The sequence below is a fragment of the Schistocerca cancellata genome, chromosome 2 (genome assembly GCF_023864275.1).
Source record: "Schistocerca cancellata isolate TAMUIC-IGC-003103 chromosome 2, iqSchCanc2.1, whole genome shotgun sequence".
Taxonomy (NCBI): Eukaryota; Metazoa; Arthropoda; class Insecta; order Orthoptera; family Acrididae; genus Schistocerca; species Schistocerca cancellata.
Window position 1 is genome coordinate 768,314,728 of NC_064627.1, and position 21,203 is coordinate 768,335,930.

Genomic DNA, 21,203 nt, shown 5'->3' on the forward strand with positions numbered 1-21,203 from the left:
TAGTTTGTCATTTGTGTTGTCGAAGTTGATTGTGACCATAGCTGCACAGAGCCAGTATGTCACACCCAGTGCTACCATACTCTGAAATTCACCAGCTGGTGCCTGCATAGTCTCCTGACCACCTGGGGTCATCTGTTTTAGTGAAAGGACCCGGGGATGAAGGGTTGCCACCAAAATGCAGGCAAAGATTTTGTAGTCCTCATTACAGAGGATTAGCAGGTGGATAGGAATGATGCTGCCTGGACAAATTCAGGAGGGACAACATAGCCTAGCATGAAAAGTTCTTGAAACATGCTGTTCCATCTTGGGACCTTTAATATCTGGAAGGCATAATAAAGCTTTATAGGCAACATGTCTATAATAGGGTATTTGGTAATGGTATCCTTGTCAGTAGCAGCCACCACCTCATCCATGGTTATCTGTTCCATCAATTTGTTATCCTCTCTGTCATGGACGGTGGAAGGGATGTAAGACAAGACCTGCCCAGTTACTGTCACATTGGCAGTCTGGCACTGTAGATGTTCCAGTAGTGATCGACAGAAGTGGTGAATATTTCAGATTGTTGGGTGATGGTTTGTGCCAGTGGCATGACAAGTTTGGTTATGAACTTTCATCGTGGATCATTGGTTGTGGTATGGTGCATGATAGGTATCTAGTGGTCCAGTGAAGTCTCGGAGGATGGCATAATAGTAGTTAGTTGTGTGTCAGCACAATGTGCTTCCCTCATCACATCAGAGTTTGCCTTAAGGAGGTCTTGGAACACCCTAACCACCACTCTAAAGTCATTCTTTAGGTGGGAAGTCATTACTCACAAGTTTTCAAGTCTCTGTTATGTGACATTGACATCCCGCCTCCTGGAGTTGGGTGATGTTCATTTTTCATGGTGTGTGACAATGATATACTGTTTGCGATTTGAGCAGACTCATGTAGATGCATGCACTGTGGTGAGAGAAAGCCAGCAGTCATAGATCAGCATCTTGGACATCAGATACTAGCTCCTGGGAGACACTTCTCTTGCCATGTGTCAATGAGCCAGAGGTCTCGGACAATCAAGCAGAGTTCTTGACAGGTTTTAAAGTGAGACATCTGATATTTCTGTTGTAAGAAGCAGTTGAAGATCCCTCCAAATATAGAAGTAGCATAATGCTCTAATAAAAATGGGGGGAGGGGGGAGAGATGTTTCCAAAGTAGAATATGGCTCTCTCCTGCTGGTGAGTGGAACTGTGCAGAGCATAGATGTTGATGATTTGCATGTCTGTAGTGGTGAAGGCCATGCCTCATCCTGTTGGGAGAATGGTGAGATCCATAATGAGAATTCCTTCACAAACATATGCAACCACACCTCTAGCAAGGGGGTATTGGCAGAGGTATAATGTACATATCTGGCAATGTGAGGTAGAACAGCTAATTGTGCTTTTTGTAGGAGTGCAGTGTCAATGTCAAATGACTAAATCATGTCTCACAATATCTTCACAGGCAAACTGATGTAGTTGGTATTGATATTTGCAATGCTGTATGATTGGTGGTGCAGTGAAGGTAGGTTCGGTATCACGTTGCTGGGAATTGAGAGCAAACAAGGCGGTCATAGACCATTCCATCCAGCCCATGAAGTTGTAGCCAGGGTATGGTTAGGTTGTGGCTGTGAAGGCACCACTCCAAATGGGGGTCATGGTCCATTTCTACATAGAAGAGTGAAGTCCTAGCAAATCATCCATTTGCTCTAGTGGTTTAGGGTGTTCAACTGATGAAGAATTGTCCAAAGGGTCAGACACATCTTCTGGTTCTACAACCCCTGCACTTGCTGGCCATTTGTTCATGGGAGTCAGTGTTACATTGATCTCTTTGACTCATGGTCATCATCCATGGGAACTGCAACCAAGGTGTCATCAGCAGGAGAGGGACCCTGATCTGAGACTGTGCAACATCTATGTTTTTGGCACTTGGGTGGCCATTGCTTCGGTGACAGACTTTCTATGTCAGAAGACAGGAGCAAATCACATGGTTCTGGCACAAAGCTTGTCACCAGTACTGTCATTTACATAAACTCTATGTTGTTATCTGAGGGATGATAGGCTTTCACTAGTGGTGGTGTCAGTGGCGTCAACAGAGCCATTTTGTTGCCGTGGATGTTGTACGACAGTTATATGGGTGGCATCTGCTAAGGACACTGATATAGGATCAAAGTGGTGGTGCAGATTTGTGGGGGCAACAAGAGCCGTCATGTAGGAGACTGGAAGGAACATCGGTTGTGGTACAGGTATCACGTTAGAGGCTGGAAGTTTTGTGATATCCTTCCTTGCTGCATTCTGAGAAAGTCCAAGGTTGGCCATGGTAAATGATGACCACAAGGCAGCCACATATCTGAAGGTAGGCTGGCATATTACGTCAGAGGTCTAAGGTTATCTGGTGAATGGACTGAGTACCAGGTATGTTCACAATTGTGTCCAGTGCTCGGCTACATAGCCATGAATGGTGCCATATGGATGGAAGGTGTCCATGATGTTGACTGCAGAGAGTTCAAACAGCAGTTCAAAGATCCAAATTGTCCACATGCCTAATCCTGCATGTTTGTCCATCACCAGCCCAACGTTACCATCAGTGTGGCAGAAACAGAGTCCCTACTGCATGTTCCAAAGGATGTTATCACAATTCATGTCATTGACAGCTTGAACATACTCAGAGCTGTTCAGTACAGATAAGTGGATGCCCGCAATGTCATTTGTTGGGATTTTGGCTGCATCACAAAGAAAGCACTCTACTTCAAGATCTTTGGACTCGCATAGCCATTGCAGAATGTGAAATGGAGTATTGATTTATGGAATCTGTTCACCATTGATCTAGAGCACAAGACAGCACACACATAATGCTATAGAAGGTAAACGAAACTAGCATGCGCACTCCACAGGTGGAAATACAGGATGTCCGTTCCACTCAGCTGCTTAAACCAGACTACTGACTGAGCTACCCAAGCATGCTCATGACTCACCAGTGCGTGCCAGGGCACCTCCTACCTATCTAACATCACAGAATTTCTCGTGTGAAACTTGGGTGTTTAGCACCATGGAAGAAAGCATGTTGTGGAGACATGGCTTACTGTAACCTGGGTAATGTTTCCAGAATGAAATTTTTTTCTTGCAAAGGGCTGATGAGTTCATTTTAGTCAAGAGTTTGGTCAGTTAACCATAGATTTAGGTTTCTTAAATGAGGTTTCTTTTTATTGGAATTCCTACACTTCCTACCTTAGTGCCATAGAGGCTATGAAAGATTTTAAGATGACAAATGATGTGGCGGAAAGAGAAATGAAGTTAATGGAAGTTTTCAATAAACTAATAACAGTCAATGAAGAACAAAAATAATTAATTTTGTGATGTGTGCTAGATCACCAGAGACAATACCCTGGTTGCAAAGAAAACATATTAGAAAGAAAATTCTACTAAATTGGTATTGATTTACACTGCATTCACAATTTAGGCTGTAATCATGCACTTTTTATGTTCTGTTGCTTAGCAATACTTAAATTTCTCCCATTTAAATAAATTTAAGCATATTTGCAAAACATATATCAGTAATTTTAATTGTTTATTCCAGTATAAAATACCCATACTTTTTTCAGTATGTAAGTCTTATTTAAATATTTAAGTCCATTGCAGCATGAGATAATATTAATTACTTGTAATGAAATTTGTCACATTATCAACATGTCAAAAGTAAAAAGGGGAGGGGGGGAGCATGTGCACTCAAACCTCGTAACATTTTTATGTAACCCCCATATAAGAACAACCCTGTATAGAATCAGTGCTTGACCAAATAATCCTTCAGTGATTTGAAACTGTTTCCATCCATTATTATTTTCATGAATTTAGGAAATGCATTATACAGTTTGATGTTGGGTTGGAGCATGCCCTTACATCTTGCATTTGTCTTGTGTTGTAGCTGTGCACACATTCAATATGGGTGACATGTGAATGGTTACTGTTTAACTTCTTTTTTACAGTAATTATGTTTTCTAGTACTTTTATGTAAATACATGGAAGTGGCAGTATTTTATTTTTCCTAAATAACTGCCTGCATGATGATCTTTGATCTACCCCTTCTGTTAGTCTAATAATCTTTCTCTGTAATCCAAATGATTTCAAACTTGGTCTACAATTTCTCTTAAGTGCTACAGCAATATTAAGTGAGCATAATCAAAACATATAGTCCCAAGATTACCGTATTTACTCGAATCTAAGCCGCACTCGAATCTAAGCCGCATCTGAAAAATGAGACTCGAAATCAAGGAAAAAAAAAATTCCCGAATCTAAGCCGCACCTGAAATTTGAGTCGAAATTCAAGGCGAGAGAAAAGTTTTAGGCCGCACCTCCAAACCGAAACAAAGTTGGTCCATTGTAATGTGAGACACAATTTAGGTCGAATGAATGACTATACAGCTACAGTAGTTTGGTTCGAGTTGTAAGCTTAGCAGTTAAGCTTTACCAGGTAGCCATTGCTATGCGTCAGGCGCTCCATCCATATTTATATGGGTACCCTTCCTTTATCACGTGCTTCGTCTGGTTTGAATTAATTGCTTATTTTTCTTTGACCTGATAAGTGCCGTTCTTTTTCTTATAGGTGTTTACGTCACTCTAAGCTGAAAAATGCATTACTGTACTGTGTCATGCATTGTCTGTCTCATTCTGATAACGAGTGTTTACTACCTGTCGCCGCTCGCGGCATGGCTTGCTTTTGTGCGCGTTATCGCCACTTTCTAAATATTAAAAAAAAAAAAAAAAAAAAAAAAAAAAAAAAAAAAAAAAAAAAAAAGGAATCCTCTCATTAGCGAAACAATGGCAAGAGACTGCTATTTGTTGTTACTTACACAGCTGCTTTCTTTGATAATGATCAACAAGAACCAAATAATAGACTGCGTATGATAGAAGATGTTCTGAACAAGAGTTTAGCGAAAATTTTTCTCCATTTGAAAATCTTTGCAGACGCCTCTTTAGTACATTATATTCTACACAGAAATTAGAGTCATCTTAGATTTAAAAATCTAGTCAATTACCGTGCTTCATTTCTGACTGTATCACTATTAGGCATAAGAAGAATACGAATACAAACATGGCATGATATGTATGTTCTTCCGCCGTTTGCTGTTGTCTCACTCTAGTTTCGTAGTTTATTAGGCAGACAGGATTTAAATGAGATAGCAGCAAACACAAAAGAATACATGGCAAAATGTTTATTTTCATATTATTCTTATGTTGAGAGAATACTTCATGTGATTCACAATTCGTAAAAGTTCCTATTAGCAACCACCGCTTCTCACAGGTAGGAAAAAATTCAGAACGTAGAGTTGGCCATATTGACAAACATCCCAAACAGTCTCGCCAGTCAGATTTTCATAGTACATTGAAACGCTGCAACATTCGAAGATGAACAATACGGAATTAGTATTTACTTCCTTGGATAATGTATGAAAATGCAGTGGTCGAAACTCGGGGCGGAGAAAAAAGCTCGTCTTCCACCTTTTTTTAATTTATTTACTGACGCAGAGGTTTTGGCGCCAGTATTTATCTTTGTGTCTGCAAATCATGCCTGTGTAGCGCTACATATATTCGACGGCAGAAGTTAGTTGTGGCAGCACCTACCAACATCTCTCAGAACTTCCGCTTACTTTGCACTCGATTCTAAGCCACAGACGGTTTTTTGGATTGCAAAAACCGGAAAAAAAGTGCGGCTTAGATTTGAGTAAATATGGTATTGTCCAATGTAAAATTTCTTAGTGTTTGTACAATTTGAAATACATTTTCCTCAGTTTTCTGGTTATGAAGTCTACATGCATAGCTCATTTCATCTTCTGTTGTTTCTATATACCAAGATACACTCCTGGAAATGGAAAAAAGAACACATTGACACCGGTGTGTCAGACCCACCATACTTGCTCCGGACACTGCGAGAGGGCTGTACAAGCAATGATCACACGCATGGCACAGCGGACACACCAGAAAACGCGGTGTTGGCCGTCGAATGGCGCTAGCTGCGCAGCATTTGTGCACCGCCGCCGTCAGTATCAGCCAGTTTGCCGTGACATACGGAGCTCCATCGCAGTCTTTAACACTGGTAGCATGCCGCGACAGCGTGGACGTGAACCGTATGTGCAGTTGACGGACTTTGAGCGAGGGCCTATAGTGGGCATGCGGGAGGCCGGGTGGACGTACCGCCGAATTGGTCAACACGTGGGGCGTGAGGTCTCCACAGTACATCGATGTTGTCGCCAGTGGTCGGCGGAAGGTGCACGTGCCCGTCGACCTGGGACCGGACCGCAGCGACGCACGGATGCACGCCAAGACTGTAGGATCCTACGCAGTGCTGTAGGGGACCGCACCGCCACTTCCCAGCAAATTAGGGACACTGTTGCTCCTGGGGTATCGGCGAGGACCATTCGCAACCATCTCCATGAAGCTGGGCTACGGTCCCGCACACCGTTAGGCCGTCTTCCGCTCACGCCCCAACATCGTGCAGCCCGCCTCCAGTGGTGTCGCGACAGGCGTGAATGGAGGGACAAATGGAGACGTGTCGTCTTCAGCGATGAGAGTCGCTTCTGCCTTGGTGCCAATGATGGTCGTATGCGTGTTTGGCGCCGTGCAGGTGAGCGCCACAATCAGGATGAACCCATCGTTCTACCATTCCTAGACAGGCAAGGGAACTTGTTGTTCCAACAGGACAATGCATGTCCGCATGTATCCCGTGCCACCCAACATGCTCTAGAAGGTGTAAGTCAACTACCCTGGCCAGCAAGATCTCCGGATCTGTCCCCCATTGAGCATGTTTGGGACTGGATGAAGCGTCGTCTCACGTGGTCTGCACGTCCAGCACGAACGCTGGCCATTCCACAGGACTACATCCAGCATCTCTACGATCGTCTCCATGGGAGAATAGCAGCCTGCATTGCTGCGAAAGGTGGATATACACTGTACTAGTGCCGACATTGTGCATGCTCTGTTGCCTGTGTCTATGTGCCTGTGGTTCTGTCAGTGTGATCATGTGATGTATCTGACCCCAGGAATGTGTCAATAAAGTTTCCCCTTCCTGGGACAATGAATTCATGGTGTTCTTATTTCAATTTCCAGGAGTGTATATTGTACATTCTGTTTTTCCAGTGTATACCCATTTATTTCAGTATGAGGACTAGCTGGTGTCCTCATGTGGATGGGGAATATGTCCACTGCAATGGCTGTTTTCCAAATTTATAATCAAACTGTTAGCATCAAAGTACTGTACCATATTCTTTGTGAGGCCTTAATGTTATTTTCAAAGGTTTCTTTGGTATTTCCAGTAATTAATATCCAGGCGTCATCTGCAGATTAGTTTAGTTTTCTGTTACTGCTGTTTATACATACATAATTTACAAATAGTTGTAGGTGTGTGTCCCTACATAAGTTAATTAATCACAAAAAATCAGCTGAAATTGAGCATGTGAGAACAAGTATATTCAGTACTAGCACAAAGTATAATGTTGACAACAGATTTATTCAAATAACTAAATTACTACTGGGAGCATTGAAATGATCTCAACAATTAATAGTTCTTAGAGAAAGTCACTTGCTGATATGAAAACACTAAATATAAGAATGAAGCCATGAGTTGCTGTTAGAATAACATTCTATAGTGCTGACTCACCCAGAAAATAAACTTTACAAGTGTTCCACATGAGTGTGGGACACAGAACAAAGTCTCTTAACTGGTCACTAAGTATTCACCAGCTCCAAACGAAGACTGGGAATGATAATGTCTCTCGTGGGAGAAATTGCCTGGGCAAATCCAAAGAAATGAAACACATTTATTCAGTGAGCACACTAACTGTGGCAGGCAGGAGCTCAAACCCCTGCTATTACCCACATGGGTAAATGCAGTAGCTGGTCAGAGGGAATGTCTTGTGGCACAGAGCACTGTTTTACATACTGAGCTGTGTTGGTGACATGAAGCAGCACACTGGGAGTGAGTCTCAATTCTTTGCAATGAGGGTCTCAAATATGAAGTGTACAGCCAAGTGACATGTTCGTCATGACACATGCTCCTATGTTGTCACCATGAAGGAAAGATACAAACTGAAGATGAGATTACCCCAGCTGAATCCTAGCCAGGTCTGGAGCTATTGTCTTGGTCCTGATAACCTGTGACTGTAGTAGATGGGTATCCACTCACATGCCTAAATTGAGGGTTTTGGGTGGAAGTAAGCACATGAAGAAAGAAACTCACTGCAATAGCAAATGGCTGTAGTGAGACAGGTGCATATGGAAAGGGGACAGTATGTTAAGATCAATGTGCAGTGATGGTCTGTCACATAGTAAAAACAGGATTAGACTTGGGTCCTTGGGAAACTCATTCTTTAACCACTATAAGTCTGACTGATGCATATTGACTGTGCCACTTACTTCATGCATTATAGTTATGAACTGTCCCCCTCCCCCCCTCCCCCCCCCCCCCCCCCCTCCTTCCATGGAAGTATGACTTAATCCAGTTACATGCTGCTCCCCTAATACCACAATTCTCAATTCTGAATGTTACTAAGTAATTCATCATGATTGATGGTATCAAGAGTTTTGATACATATACGAATGTGTTTTAGGTATGTTTCTGTCCATCCAGTGTTTGAGGCATTTTGTATAGAAAAGATCACTGTTTTGGTTGACAGGTTTTTATTTATTTATTTATTTATTTATTTTTGCTAAAATTACATTGTGGTTCTATTAGTATTTCATACTTATTTAAGAAATTAGACAGTCTTTTATTTTAAAAAAAAAGACATAAGCTGTCCTAGAGTTTTTGAACATACAGACAGTAGAGAAACAGGTATATAGTTAGATAGTTCTTGCCTTCCAGATTTAGTTAACAATTTTAAGCATGTTAGAAAGTTACTAGTTGAGAAGGGAAGGTTTAAAAGATAAGTCAATGGTTCAGAGATTATGTGTGTACATTTTATACAACAAAATCTGGTATATTATCTATTCCTGATAAGTGTTTAGCTTTTAGTAGCTTGGTTTCTTTCTGTGCTTCCTACATGTTTGTTGGATTGAGAAATATTGTGTTACCTAATTCTTAAATTTCTGATGTCAGGTCTGTGTAATGTGTATAGGTAACATTTTGCTCCCACTACATTTACAAAATAACTGTTAAACACATTAGATACATCCTTTGGTTTGGTGATAGTTTGCAAATTTTGATTAAATTGTGTACTGTTAATTTTCATTTTGTTACATCCTGTTTCTTTCTTTACAATATTCCAAACAGGTTTCATTTTATTTGGCATATTTCTGATGTATCTGTCATTTTGCACCATTATGCTGTTTTTATTACCTTCCTGAGTATTGTTTTACAGTTTTTTAAAATAATTATCAATTTCAGGTTTTTTGTGCTATGCAGGAATAATTCCAATGTACATGATTTTGTGATACCTGAAGTAACCTAGTTATTTATGTGACTGGTTTTTACCTACTAGTTTTAAGTGGAAATGCTACATCAAAATTATATTTAATTTATCAAAAATATATTGACTTTCTCAGATATACTTCCAGTACAGTAAACTTGCTCCCATTACTTTTTAAATAATAATTCCTAAATATTTTGATTTCTACATCAACATCATACTCTGCAAGCCAAGCCATGTAATGGTGTGTGGTGAAGGGTACTCTTGATGCCACTAACTGATCCCTCCTTACCTGTTCCACTCATAAATGGTGCATAGGAAGAATGATTGCCAGTAAGCCACTTTCTTAGCTCTAATTTCTTGAATTTTTGCATTTTGATCATTTTATGAGATGTATGTGTAAGGAAGTAGTATGTTGTTCACTTCTTCTTGGAAAGTGCTCTGTTGAAATTTCAGTGCAAATCTCTCCATAGTGCACAATTCCTTTCTTGTAATATCTCCTACTGGAGTTTATTGGGCATCTCTGTAACACTCTTGTACCAATGAAACAATCCCGTGACAAAACAAAGCACTCTTCATTAGATCTTATCTCTTCTATCAGTCTTAACTGGTAAAGATCCCAGATTGATGAACATTACTTAATAATTGGTTGAACAAGTACCTTGTAAGCAACATCCTTTGTGGATGAGTTAATTTCCTTAAGATTCTTCATATGAATCTCAGTCTGGCATGTTCTTTTCCTGCTGTTGCCTTATGTGGTCATTTCACTTAAGGTCACTCGGGATAGTTACTCCTAAATATTTTATGGTAGATACCAGTTGTAGAAGTATGAAACTGGAATTTCCGTATAGACAGTGCTAACTGTCAGTTTAGGGCCCATGAGACCATGTCTGCAGTGCCATTTGCTTCCTATAACGGCTGATGGTGAAAGTCAACAAACAGTAACCCAAGTTCCATACATCGGAATCTGTTTCAAACCCATATACACATCAAGTTTTGTGCCTACGAACTATGTTTTGCAGATAGTATTGGTTTTCTGTTATCATTTGAAGAAGACTGCTGCAGAATCACATCAAATGCTTGTCAAAGCTTTTGGCAAACATGCTCTTGGGAAAACACAGTGTTTTGAGTGCTTCAAAATAATCAGAAATGGTGATTTTGACGAGCAAGGGAAACCACAGAAAAAGTTAAAAGACAATGAATTGCAAGCCTTATTGGATGAAGAAGATACTCAGACTCAACAGGAAATCTTAGAACAATTGAATGTGATGCAGAAAGCCATTTCTCTTTGGTTGAAAGCTATGGGAAAGGTGCAGAAATGGATTCCACAGGAACTGAATGAAAGATAGCAAGCAAATCGAAAGACCACTTATGAAATACTGCACACCAGATACAAAAGAAAGTCGTTTCTCCATTGAATAGTGATAGGTGATAAAAAAATGGATATGTTTTGAGACTTCTAAGCATTGTAAATCATGGGTGAATCCAGGCAAACCACTGACATCCACTGTGAGACAAAATCGTTTTGGAAAGAAGACAAGACTCTGTATATAGTGGAATCAGAAAGGTTTAATCTATTATGTGCTGCTACAACCTGGTGAAAAAAATGCAAAACAAAGTCATGTTGCTCCATGATAATGCCCCATCACATGTCCCATCACACACAGCAAAATGGGCCAGGGAAATGACCAAGCCATTCAGCTTGGAAATACTAGGACATGCAGGTTATTCTCCAGACTTGGTGCCATCCGATTATCATCTATTTGCATCACTGGGACACAATATCACTGAACAATGCTTCAATTCATGTGGAAATGTACAAAAATGGCTTTTCATACTTCTACACTTGGTACTGTTTCCAACAATTTGTCATCACCACTGTACTTGTACAGTAATGGATTTCTTTTCCTATGCATGCACAATATGTTACATTTATGTACCTTCAGGGTCAACCACCAAAGCCTGCACCATTCGTTAATCCTCTGCAGATCATTCTTCAAATCGATACAAGAGTGGCATGTTGTCTTCTGTCTACAAGGAAGTCTTGAACCCTGTTGCAAATTTGGTTGGTACTCAGTGAACTTGTTTTTTCCCATTAAACAGTAGTGTAGGATGGTGTCAAATGCCTTTCTCAAGTCAAGGAACGTGGGCTCAACCTGAATGCTGTTATCTATAGTGTTTTGAATCTCATGGATGTTGATAATCTTGTTAAGCACCTGTAAAGACAAATCTCGCAGAGGAACAAAATGAGCTGAGTTTTGCAAGATCTCTGTTTGTGGAATTCATGTTGATTTGTAGAGAGGAGATTTTCATTCCCCAAAAACATCATAATTCTCAAGCACGAAACATGTCCCATAAACCTGGAACAGACTGAAATCAATGATATGTGCATATGTCCTATAAACTTTCTTGAAAACAGGAATGACCTGTGCCAGTGAGTAAGTACTTTTCATTACTTCAGTGATCTACAATAAACTGCTGCTAGAAGGGGGGAGAGCAAGTTCTTTTGCATAATCTTCATGGTATTGTGGAATCTTACAGGTACTGTGACTGGTCTTGATGTGTTTCCACTGCTTAGCAACTGTAACTGCTATTCTATTCTGTGATTGGTTATCTCAATATCTGCCATTTCAGCATTCATATAATGATTGAAAGGAGGGGCCACTATCTTCCGCAGTGGGAAAAGTCCAGAAGACCAAATTCAATATTTTGGCCATCTCTCTGTTATCTTCTGGTTTGGTGCCAATATGGTCATTGAGTGAATGAATCAAGGATTTTGAACCACTTACTGATTTTAAATAAGACCAAAACCTCTTAGGATTATTACTCAAATTGGTCAACAAAATTTTACTTTCAAAGTAATTGAATCCTTCTCTCATTTCTCTCCTTATGCTCGTTTTCACTTCATTCAGCTTTTGTTTTTCAGCTAGGTTTCGACTTATCTTGAATCAGTGATGAAGCTCTCTTTTTTTAATACAGCAATTTTCTAAAACTGCTATTAAACCATAGTGGATCTTGTCCATCCCTTAAAACCTGATTCAGAACATACTTGTCTAAGGCATACTGAATGATGATTTTGAATGACATGTGGAGTAATCGGATCTACTGCCGGATGTTTGTGTTGCTCTGGCACAATATTTCGGCCATGTAACTCTGTTGCCTTCTTCAGGTGCTACCTGAGACTGCCGTGTTGGAGGATCTTGTCCAGTATTTATGCCCAGAGGGGGCTGGGTGTTCTCTTTGGCATCCGCGCCCGCCTGGCGCTGCTTGTAAGGTGTTGTCTATTCCCCGGTGTTCCCTCGGACGTCCGCGCCCGACTTGGGTGCCATCTGTGGCAGCTCTCTGAGGCCTGTCCTGTGTCGGGCATTCCGTTCGTGGTCCGCACCCACCATGTGCTGCTCCTGAGGTTTTTACCCCTCCCTGGTGCTCCCACGGATGTCCGCGCCCGGCTCGTCCACCATCTGTGGTCATGGCAGTTGTCTGGGGCTGGACCCGCATATGACGGAATGCCACATGCGGGTCCAGCCCCAGACAACTGCCATGACCACAGATGGTGGACGAGCCAGGCCCGGACGTCCATGGGAGCACCAGGGAGGGGTTAAAACCTCAGGAGCAGCACCTGGTGGGCACGGACCGTGAACAGAACGCCCGACACAGGACAGGCCTCAGAGAGCTGCCACAGATGGCGCCCAAGTCGGGCACGGACGTCCGAGGGAACACCGGGGAAGAGACAACACCTTACAAGCAGCGCCAGGTGGGCGCGGACGGCAAAGAGAACACCCAGCGCCCTCTGGGCATAATACTGGACAAGATCCTCCAACATGGCAGCCTCAGGTAGCACCTGAAGAAGGCAACGAGTTATGTGGCCGAAATATTGTGCCAGAGCGACACAAACATCCGGCAGTAGACCCAATTACTCCACATGTCAAGATCTCGCCGGGAAAGCCTGAAGAGTTACATGATTTTGAATGTTTTCCATTTCTGTTCTACATCTTCATCCTCAGCACTGAGTATTTGTTGCTGTCTACTCAAATACTCTGCATTTTGTATCCTGTCATTCTGGCTAAGCAATATTATTTTCCTACCTATTTTAACATTCCTTGTAAAACCGATAGTCATAGTTTCTATCACATCTTTATGACATTCATACCTCCCTCTTCATTAACTGATTCAATAACTTCAGGGGAGTCTGTTTGTTACTAGGAGATCTAAGACATTACCTTCATGACTTGGTTCTCTAATTATCTGCTCAAAGTAATTTTTGGACAACACATTCATATAAATGTCACACAAATCCCTGTCCCCTGCACCAGTTTTGATGGCATAAGTCTTCCAGTTTATACCTGGCAAGTTGAAGTCACCTCCTATTACAACAGCATAATCCGGAAAACTTTTAATAAGATTCTGCAAGTTCTCTCTGAAGTGCTCTACCACTACCACTACAGCTCCTGTCCCAGGTGGCCAATAAAGGCAGACAATTCCCCCCCCCCCCCCTTTTTTTTTCTTTCTTAACTTAACTTGGATTAATTCACCTACAGAATCCGTAATATCCTCAGTAGATATTTCTGAATCATGAACTGCAGCAAATAAACCACCGGCAACTAACCTGTCTTTACGATAAAGATTCCAATCCAAACTTAGGATGCCATTGGTATTCACTTCCGGTTTTGACCAACTTTCTGTTCCCTATTTGGACATTATAACTTTCAATAAGCAATACTAATTCTGGCGTCTTTCCTTGGATGCTCCTACAGTTTGCTAATATCATATTAACCTTTTCTATAGCTGATCTGCTAGGACAGACATTCTCTTAGAACATTGTGGCCAAAATAACTTTGATTTTGGCAGGCAATTCATCCTGATCCCAAGGGGGAGGGGGGAGGGGTGTTCTTTAATTGAAAAAAAAAACCATGAGTTTGCCACATATAGTATGTTAACACTTGTAGCCACTTCCTGCATGTAGTGGATGCCTGACCTTTGGGTAACTCTGTACCTGATAGTGGAGCCTGAGAAATTAGCATCTGATACCATCACAGAAGGTCTGCCACTCGCGTCCAAACCAGAGTGACTGTGACTGACTGTGGGTATGATGTTACAAATAGTCAGCTTAGCCTGCACCTCAAGTGTAATGCTAGTTGTCTTCACCAAATCAGCCGTCTGCCAAAGGGAACCAAGGACGTCCCCAGACCCCAAGCAGTAGGTGTCATTTGTGCTGACATGTGGCACCATTTGCAGCCAACTGTACAGCTGCTAGCAAAGCCTCTTCCATCTTATGACAAGACCATACTGCAAACATACTGAGTACACATTGGCACTCTTTTCCACCATGGATGCTATTTCCCTGAGGGGCTCCACTACCTGCCTCATGCTGGAGCTCCCAGTGACTACACTGGATAGTGCCTCATACCTGTTGATAAGGTGTAAGGAACCAGCCATGCTTCTCATTCCCTCTTTCACTTATCACCTAGTAACAAGCAAGTACACCATTGTCCACCATTCACTCTTGAGTGAAGATAAATTGGTCAGATGTTGTGTAACAACCTGACCACCAGGGGATTCCAACGGCACCAAGGGTGTTGAAGGTCCTGTTATCAGTGCCCTGATGCCAGCACAGCTTCAAGCAATAGCCAGAAGCCTGTCAACCATGGTCAACAGTCTGCAGCTGTTTATGGACAGCAGCTAATTCTTCTTGTGTCCACTGAGAAGCACAGCCCCTACCCATATCATACAGTGTAAAAAAAAAGCTAATAGTGTCTCAGAAATACAGACAAAGCAGTGAAGAGTAATTGAGGAAGTACAAGCAGAACCCCCCCCCCCCCCCCGCCCCCCCAAAGAGAAAATTACCTAAGTGTGGCATTACTGAGTTTGGAGTGTCCGCAAAACATAACTGAGAGAAAAAACAAAGTAAAATCTGCTATGCAGAGGTCTCACTGTTCACTTCTACTCGGAAGTAAGTTAGACTAGCACTAACCCAAATGATGTAGACAAACTGTGTGCAATCGAGAAGCTGCTGCTAATTCCACCCTGCTCCAAAGCTGGAGGTCTGCTGGATATTTACTGTTTGCAAATGTTGTGAAATCAAGTAACTGAAGCAACACTAGATACTTCTGCAGCAGAAGATTACACTATAGACTAAGCTCGCTCAACACAAATACACAGATGCTTACAACAAAAACATATAGCACTACCAAAACTGGTAAATAATCAGATACTGTTCTCTTTTCCTGATCATTGTAAGTTGTGCCCTTGTAGGTGCTTGTCAGTTGGTTTGCCTTATTACTTTCGGTGCAGAAACTTATGGTTTGGCCATAGTGATCTCTTAGTCTAGTCCTTACTATTTCTGCTTGAAAATGTTCTTAACTAGAGTTATTGTTATTTTATATATTGTGGATTTTCTATAACAAGTTTCTTGTGTGGGGGAATGTCTTGTGATTTATGAGTTACAAGAGAACAAGCAGTTCAATAACTCTGTTCTTACATTATGAGCTTTGCTAAAGTCAGCACTGAGATCACCACAGATGAGGATGTTAGGTATATTTTTACACTTTACAATAATGTGTTGTCCATGTGTTGAAGAAAATTTTTTATGTCTCCTTCAATAGATCTGTACAGGCAAAATACAGTAATTGTTTTGGGTGATGATAATTCTGTGGTTAATGTGTCAAAACCCTTTCACCATTTAGCATCTTTAGTTTTCCTAAATGTTTCCAAACTATTCCTTTTTTGACAAATATGCGGTTTCCACTACACTGGAGGTGCTTTGTATATTTGTAGGCTGCCAATTCATGTTCACTGTCGGTAAAGTATCCTATCTTAAATAGTACTTCTTCAGACACAGTACAAAAGCATCAGTTAGCTCATTGGAAAATATTATTTGCAATTCCGTTAACTTCTTGTGTAGGAACTGAACATTCTGATGGAACAGTTAAAATAATGGACCTTTTATTAAGGATTGCTTGATTGAGCACTTATCTTTTCTTTGCTTTCTGACTCCATTGGCATGTAAATCATCACCCTCTTCACTAAAAATCAGATTCAATTGTTTCTTTATAACTGCATGCACATCTCCCAGAACTTAACCAAAAATTTTAGAGCCCAACCTATTCACATGCAATCCATCATGTGCCGATCAGTAAGTAATGACATATGCATATATGACTCAGTTTGCAATACTCTACCGTTCTAATAATAGTAATAATAAGAAGAAGCTTTATTTGTCCATAGTAACTTTACAGTCTTAGACATTATCATTTTTGTTCATTTACAACTATGATACAATGCCATACGTTTAGTGAATACACACAACAATTAGGCCTAAATTCGATACTATTATATAAACATTTGCCACCACTGATATACTGCACTGTACAAAATAGTACTATCAGAAATAGTGTTCAGAAATCTTTGAGTGATAATTAAATACTTATAATTATAAACTGTTTCCGCTCATCCTTAAAAGATTTCCACAGAAATGCTTTATATTATTTGACAATACATTATAAATTGTCTCCAGCTGCAAGTGAACTGTGATCTGTAGCTTTTTGTTACTCAGATTTTATGAAAACTTCATTTGATTCATGTAATGTAATTATGAGTGTCTTTTACAAATATAATTGTCCTAAGAAAATGCAGTGACTGTCCAGTTAGTAAATTGTGCTTGGTACAGTAGGTAGTCACTGCAGGACTGACATTTGCTTATAGTAGCAATTATCCTATCAGCTCTCTTCTGAAGCCTACATATCTGACCCATGTAGACTGTCAGTGCCCCACCACAGATTTCAATCTCATGTCGCAAATGTGATTGGATTCATCAGTAGTACATTTGTTTGAGGACAGGAGGAATTTTTATATTTTTGGGACTTTTGGTAAGTAAATGTTGCAGCTAATCCATTTAAAGGTACAGTCTTTCCATGTAAGATGTTCATCAATCGCAATACCTAAAAATTCAAGTTTATTAAATGTTTCAGTTGTAGATAGAGGTTGATTATTGATGTTCACTTGAGACTGGTTATAATTTAACAAAAATTTGATCACATTAGTTTTGTCCTTATTCTGTGTAAGTTTATTCATGATTAGATATTCTGTGAACATTTCAAAGTTCTCATTATTATTTTAAAACACCAGCAGCTCAGTAAAGCACCAGCTAAAAGTTGAGCTATGTTATGTCATTTATATATAGCAGAAACAGAAACTGCCAAGAATACATCCCCAGGACTCCAAAGTCTTGTATGCTGATTTTACTATTAGGATATTACCTTCATTCTTATAACACAGTTTAGCACACTTGTCTTCTATCCTGGGGTAAGAATTTGAGAAATTAAGTGCTACTCCTCATATACCATAAGTTTCTAATTTAGATAAAAGTACTGCATGATCCGCAGAATCAGAGGTCTTAGACAAATTTAGAAAAAATTGAGTTTCTCACTTTCAACCAGTCTTTTTAGCAGTTCATGGAAGGAATTTATTACTGCTGGTATTGTGGATCACCCTTTCCAGTTCCGTACTGTGGATGTTCAATATATTGTATTTGCAGCAGAAAGATTTCATTTGGTCTTGAATTAATCTTTCAAGTAACTTGCCAAGTGTTGAAGTTAAGAAAATTGGCCTGTAGGTATTTGTGCCAGTGGTTGCTCCCTTTGTATACACTGGTGGTATCTCAGGAATATTTAAAAGGCAATAGAAAGTCCCCTGGCTGGCTGAAATGTTCATTAAATTTGGTATTGGTTTTATTATTTCATTTTTTGCTCTTTAAGTACTGTAGATGATACATCATCCCAGCCATTAGGCATTTTTCTTTTGAGTTTTGGGGTTATTTTCATATTCCAGAAGTTTGATGATGATTGGGTCCACAACCTTTTTGACATTTTTAAATGAAATCATTCTGTTTCAGGATGTTAAAATATTATTTATAGCAAATAATGTTTTAACAGCCTAAAGTGGAATGATTTTATTTTTAAAAAAATGAATTGCTCATTTTAAGTGTCTTTGTTTGTAGTGTTTATTTCTCAATGTCTTCATTGCATGTCTTATTGAAATTTTCTATGAAGGCCTCACATACTGTTTTTGGCTCATTCACTAACATTCCATTTTCTCCTAGTGCTGTATTAGTGGAACGTGAATACTCTCTATTTTCATATTACACGTGTACTATATTCCAGGCTGTTTTTACTGGATCACTTATCTGTTCAGTTTAATAGTGTGTTTATAGTGTCTTCAGGTATCTCCTGTATGTTTTCCTGTTACATTTGTGCTTTGTTAGGAAGTACTACAATTTTGTGTCTCTGAACAACACATATAGGTCCTACATATTTTCCTAGAATTAATAGATTCATGTAGGAATTTTAGATTATTTGTACAATCTGATTTCTTTAATTTTGTACTATTTTGTGTGTCCAATTAAAACTATGGTTAAACGTTTGTCAACATTTAGTGCAATGTGATTCAAGGATATGTTTCATTATACTGACATTTGTAGCAATATCCAGAGGTACAATAGTTCCATGCTTTCATTTAATTCTATTTTATAAATTACTGATACTAATGCTGTACATATTCATCTTCTCTATTCATTCATGTATTTATAAATTTTGTGGAAACATTAAACGTCAGATATTATTTTTCTGTTTGCTAATAAATAACTTTTTCCTCTGTGTGTTAATTTAAATTATTCTCCTTCAACAGGTCAACTTTGTGAAGATAGAATTAATATCTGCACATCTAGTCCATGTCTAGCAGGATCAGTTTGCAAAGTTATTCAAGGTGGAGGATTTACCTGTGAATGTCCGTCAGAGGCAACTGAAGGACAGTGTCACAAATGTGAGTTTTTACCAGAAATTAGAGCAAATTTGAAAATACTGTTAAAATTAAAATGGTAATAAAAGGATTTACAGGTATTTCTTCATTTTATTATTTTCTTTATCAAGTATCTGTGTTTATGATTCATCTCTTGAACATTGTTCAGATTCAAATTTTACTTCCATGTAATATCTTCAGCTTCTATAGATATCACTATGCACATTTGCTTCAAGTCAATTGTTATTAGTTCTCTGTTATTCTGCATGCAGTGAGGTGTGAATGAAGTTGTTCTGTGCCTGTCCTCTTAAACCACATTCCAACAGGTTATGGACCCAGGTTACACATTCAGCAAAACTGACTTTTTTGATTGCACAAAAACTTGAATTCATAATCTTAAAAGTGTGGAAATTAACAAGTTTGTTAAAATGATGAGTATGGCACATATGACTGCTGCACACAGAATCTGATTCATGGACACTACAAGTCAAAGCACTACTCATCACAAATGACACTTGGTATGTGTCTAGAGACATACCACAACCTGCAGTGTGTGATGAAGGCAAAGTGCTTCCTGCTGCAGAAGCTGCATACAAAGCATGGCTAGCAGAAGAGAGAAAAGTAAAAGCAGGCTTGATTTTATCCATCGATCTCACTGAGCTGAACCAAGTAAAGAACTGCACTACATCATGTCAGATATGGCTTAAACTCAAACCAGTCTATGGATCCTAAGGATCTTTGATGCTGTGGATAAGTCACAAGCAATTGCTGTTGACATTAATGGTGATCTGCTGTCAATAATGCTACTCTACAGTCTTGACATTTTGAAACTTAATGTTGAATCCGATGACAATCTGTCGGCTGTGTAGACACTAAAAGTAAATCTTGGAAGGACACAAGCCAAGGATTCAGAATGACAATGAAAGTGTGAGTGGTTGAATGCTGGTTAAACTGGATAAACATTTTGTGAATAAGCCAAAACTTTCTGTGAGTGACAGTGACAAAACTGGCAAAAAAAGTGAAAACAAAAGGGAAAAATCAGTGTACAAATGGAGATTTTGTAAGAAGAAAAAAGAAAAAGAAGATGAGTGCTTTTTCAAGAAGAAACTGAGCGTGCAAGCTGCAAACAGTGTCAATGAAGCTCATCGCTGTTTCTCTACGAATGAACCTGCTCCGAGGTTTTGTGATTCCAACATTATTTTGGGGCATAAACAGTGACTGCACGTCACACATGTGTAATAATTCTAAAGTGTTCACACATGTGATAAAAACACAAGAGAATTAAATACTTGCAGACAACAGTGCCATGCAAGTAACAGCTAAAGGTCATGTACGTATCACAAACCCAGCCAAAGGTGCCACCTCCATAATGCTGAAAAAATTCCATACATGCCAAAACTTGGAACCAGTCTCATTCCAGTGACAAAAGTTGCAGACAAACACCACACAGTGCCATTTGAGAATACTCATGTAGTTAAAAACCCAGCCAAAGGTGCCACCTCCATAATGCTGAAAAAATTCCATACATGCCAAAACTTGGAACCAGTCTCATTCCAGTGACAAAAGTTGCAGACAAACACCACACAGTGCCATTTGAGAATACTCATGTAGTTATATGAGATACAACAGTAAAGTCAAAATGATTGTAAACAGCATTGTTAATTTGTTTTTATTTACAAGAAGAAGGTCCAAAAGTCTGTATTGTTGCTGAGCTGAAAGTTACAGAGACTGATATGCAAATCTGAAATGCTCAACCACTTGGACATGCAAGATATGATCAAAATTCTCAGGAATGAGTAAGTGACAGGTTTGAAATTCAGTGATGTCAGTCTCACTAGATGCACCACTTGTCTTAAAAGGAAAAATCACATCCAATTCGATCACTATATGAGGAGGGACTCAAACGAACTCCTGAAGATAATACACTCTGATGTTTGTGGGCCAATGAGAGAAACATATCAAGGGGATGTGAGATTTTTTGTGACTTTTATAGATGACCACG

At 39.8% G+C, this 21,203-nt stretch overlaps 1 protein-coding gene across 1 annotated transcript in view; it reads left to right on the forward strand.

Annotated features, from left to right (window-relative positions):
* The window catches only part of LOC126158394 (agrin-like), a 422,061-nt gene that overhangs the window by 247,699 nt on the left and 153,159 nt on the right, over positions 1 to 21,203 (forward strand). Inside the window, exon 19 of the mRNA XM_049916440.1 lies at positions 19,091 to 19,225. Within this exon, the coding sequence (XP_049772397.1) occupies positions 19,091 to 19,225 (135 nt within the window). The remainder of the gene's footprint in view (positions 1 to 19,090; positions 19,226 to 21,203) is intronic.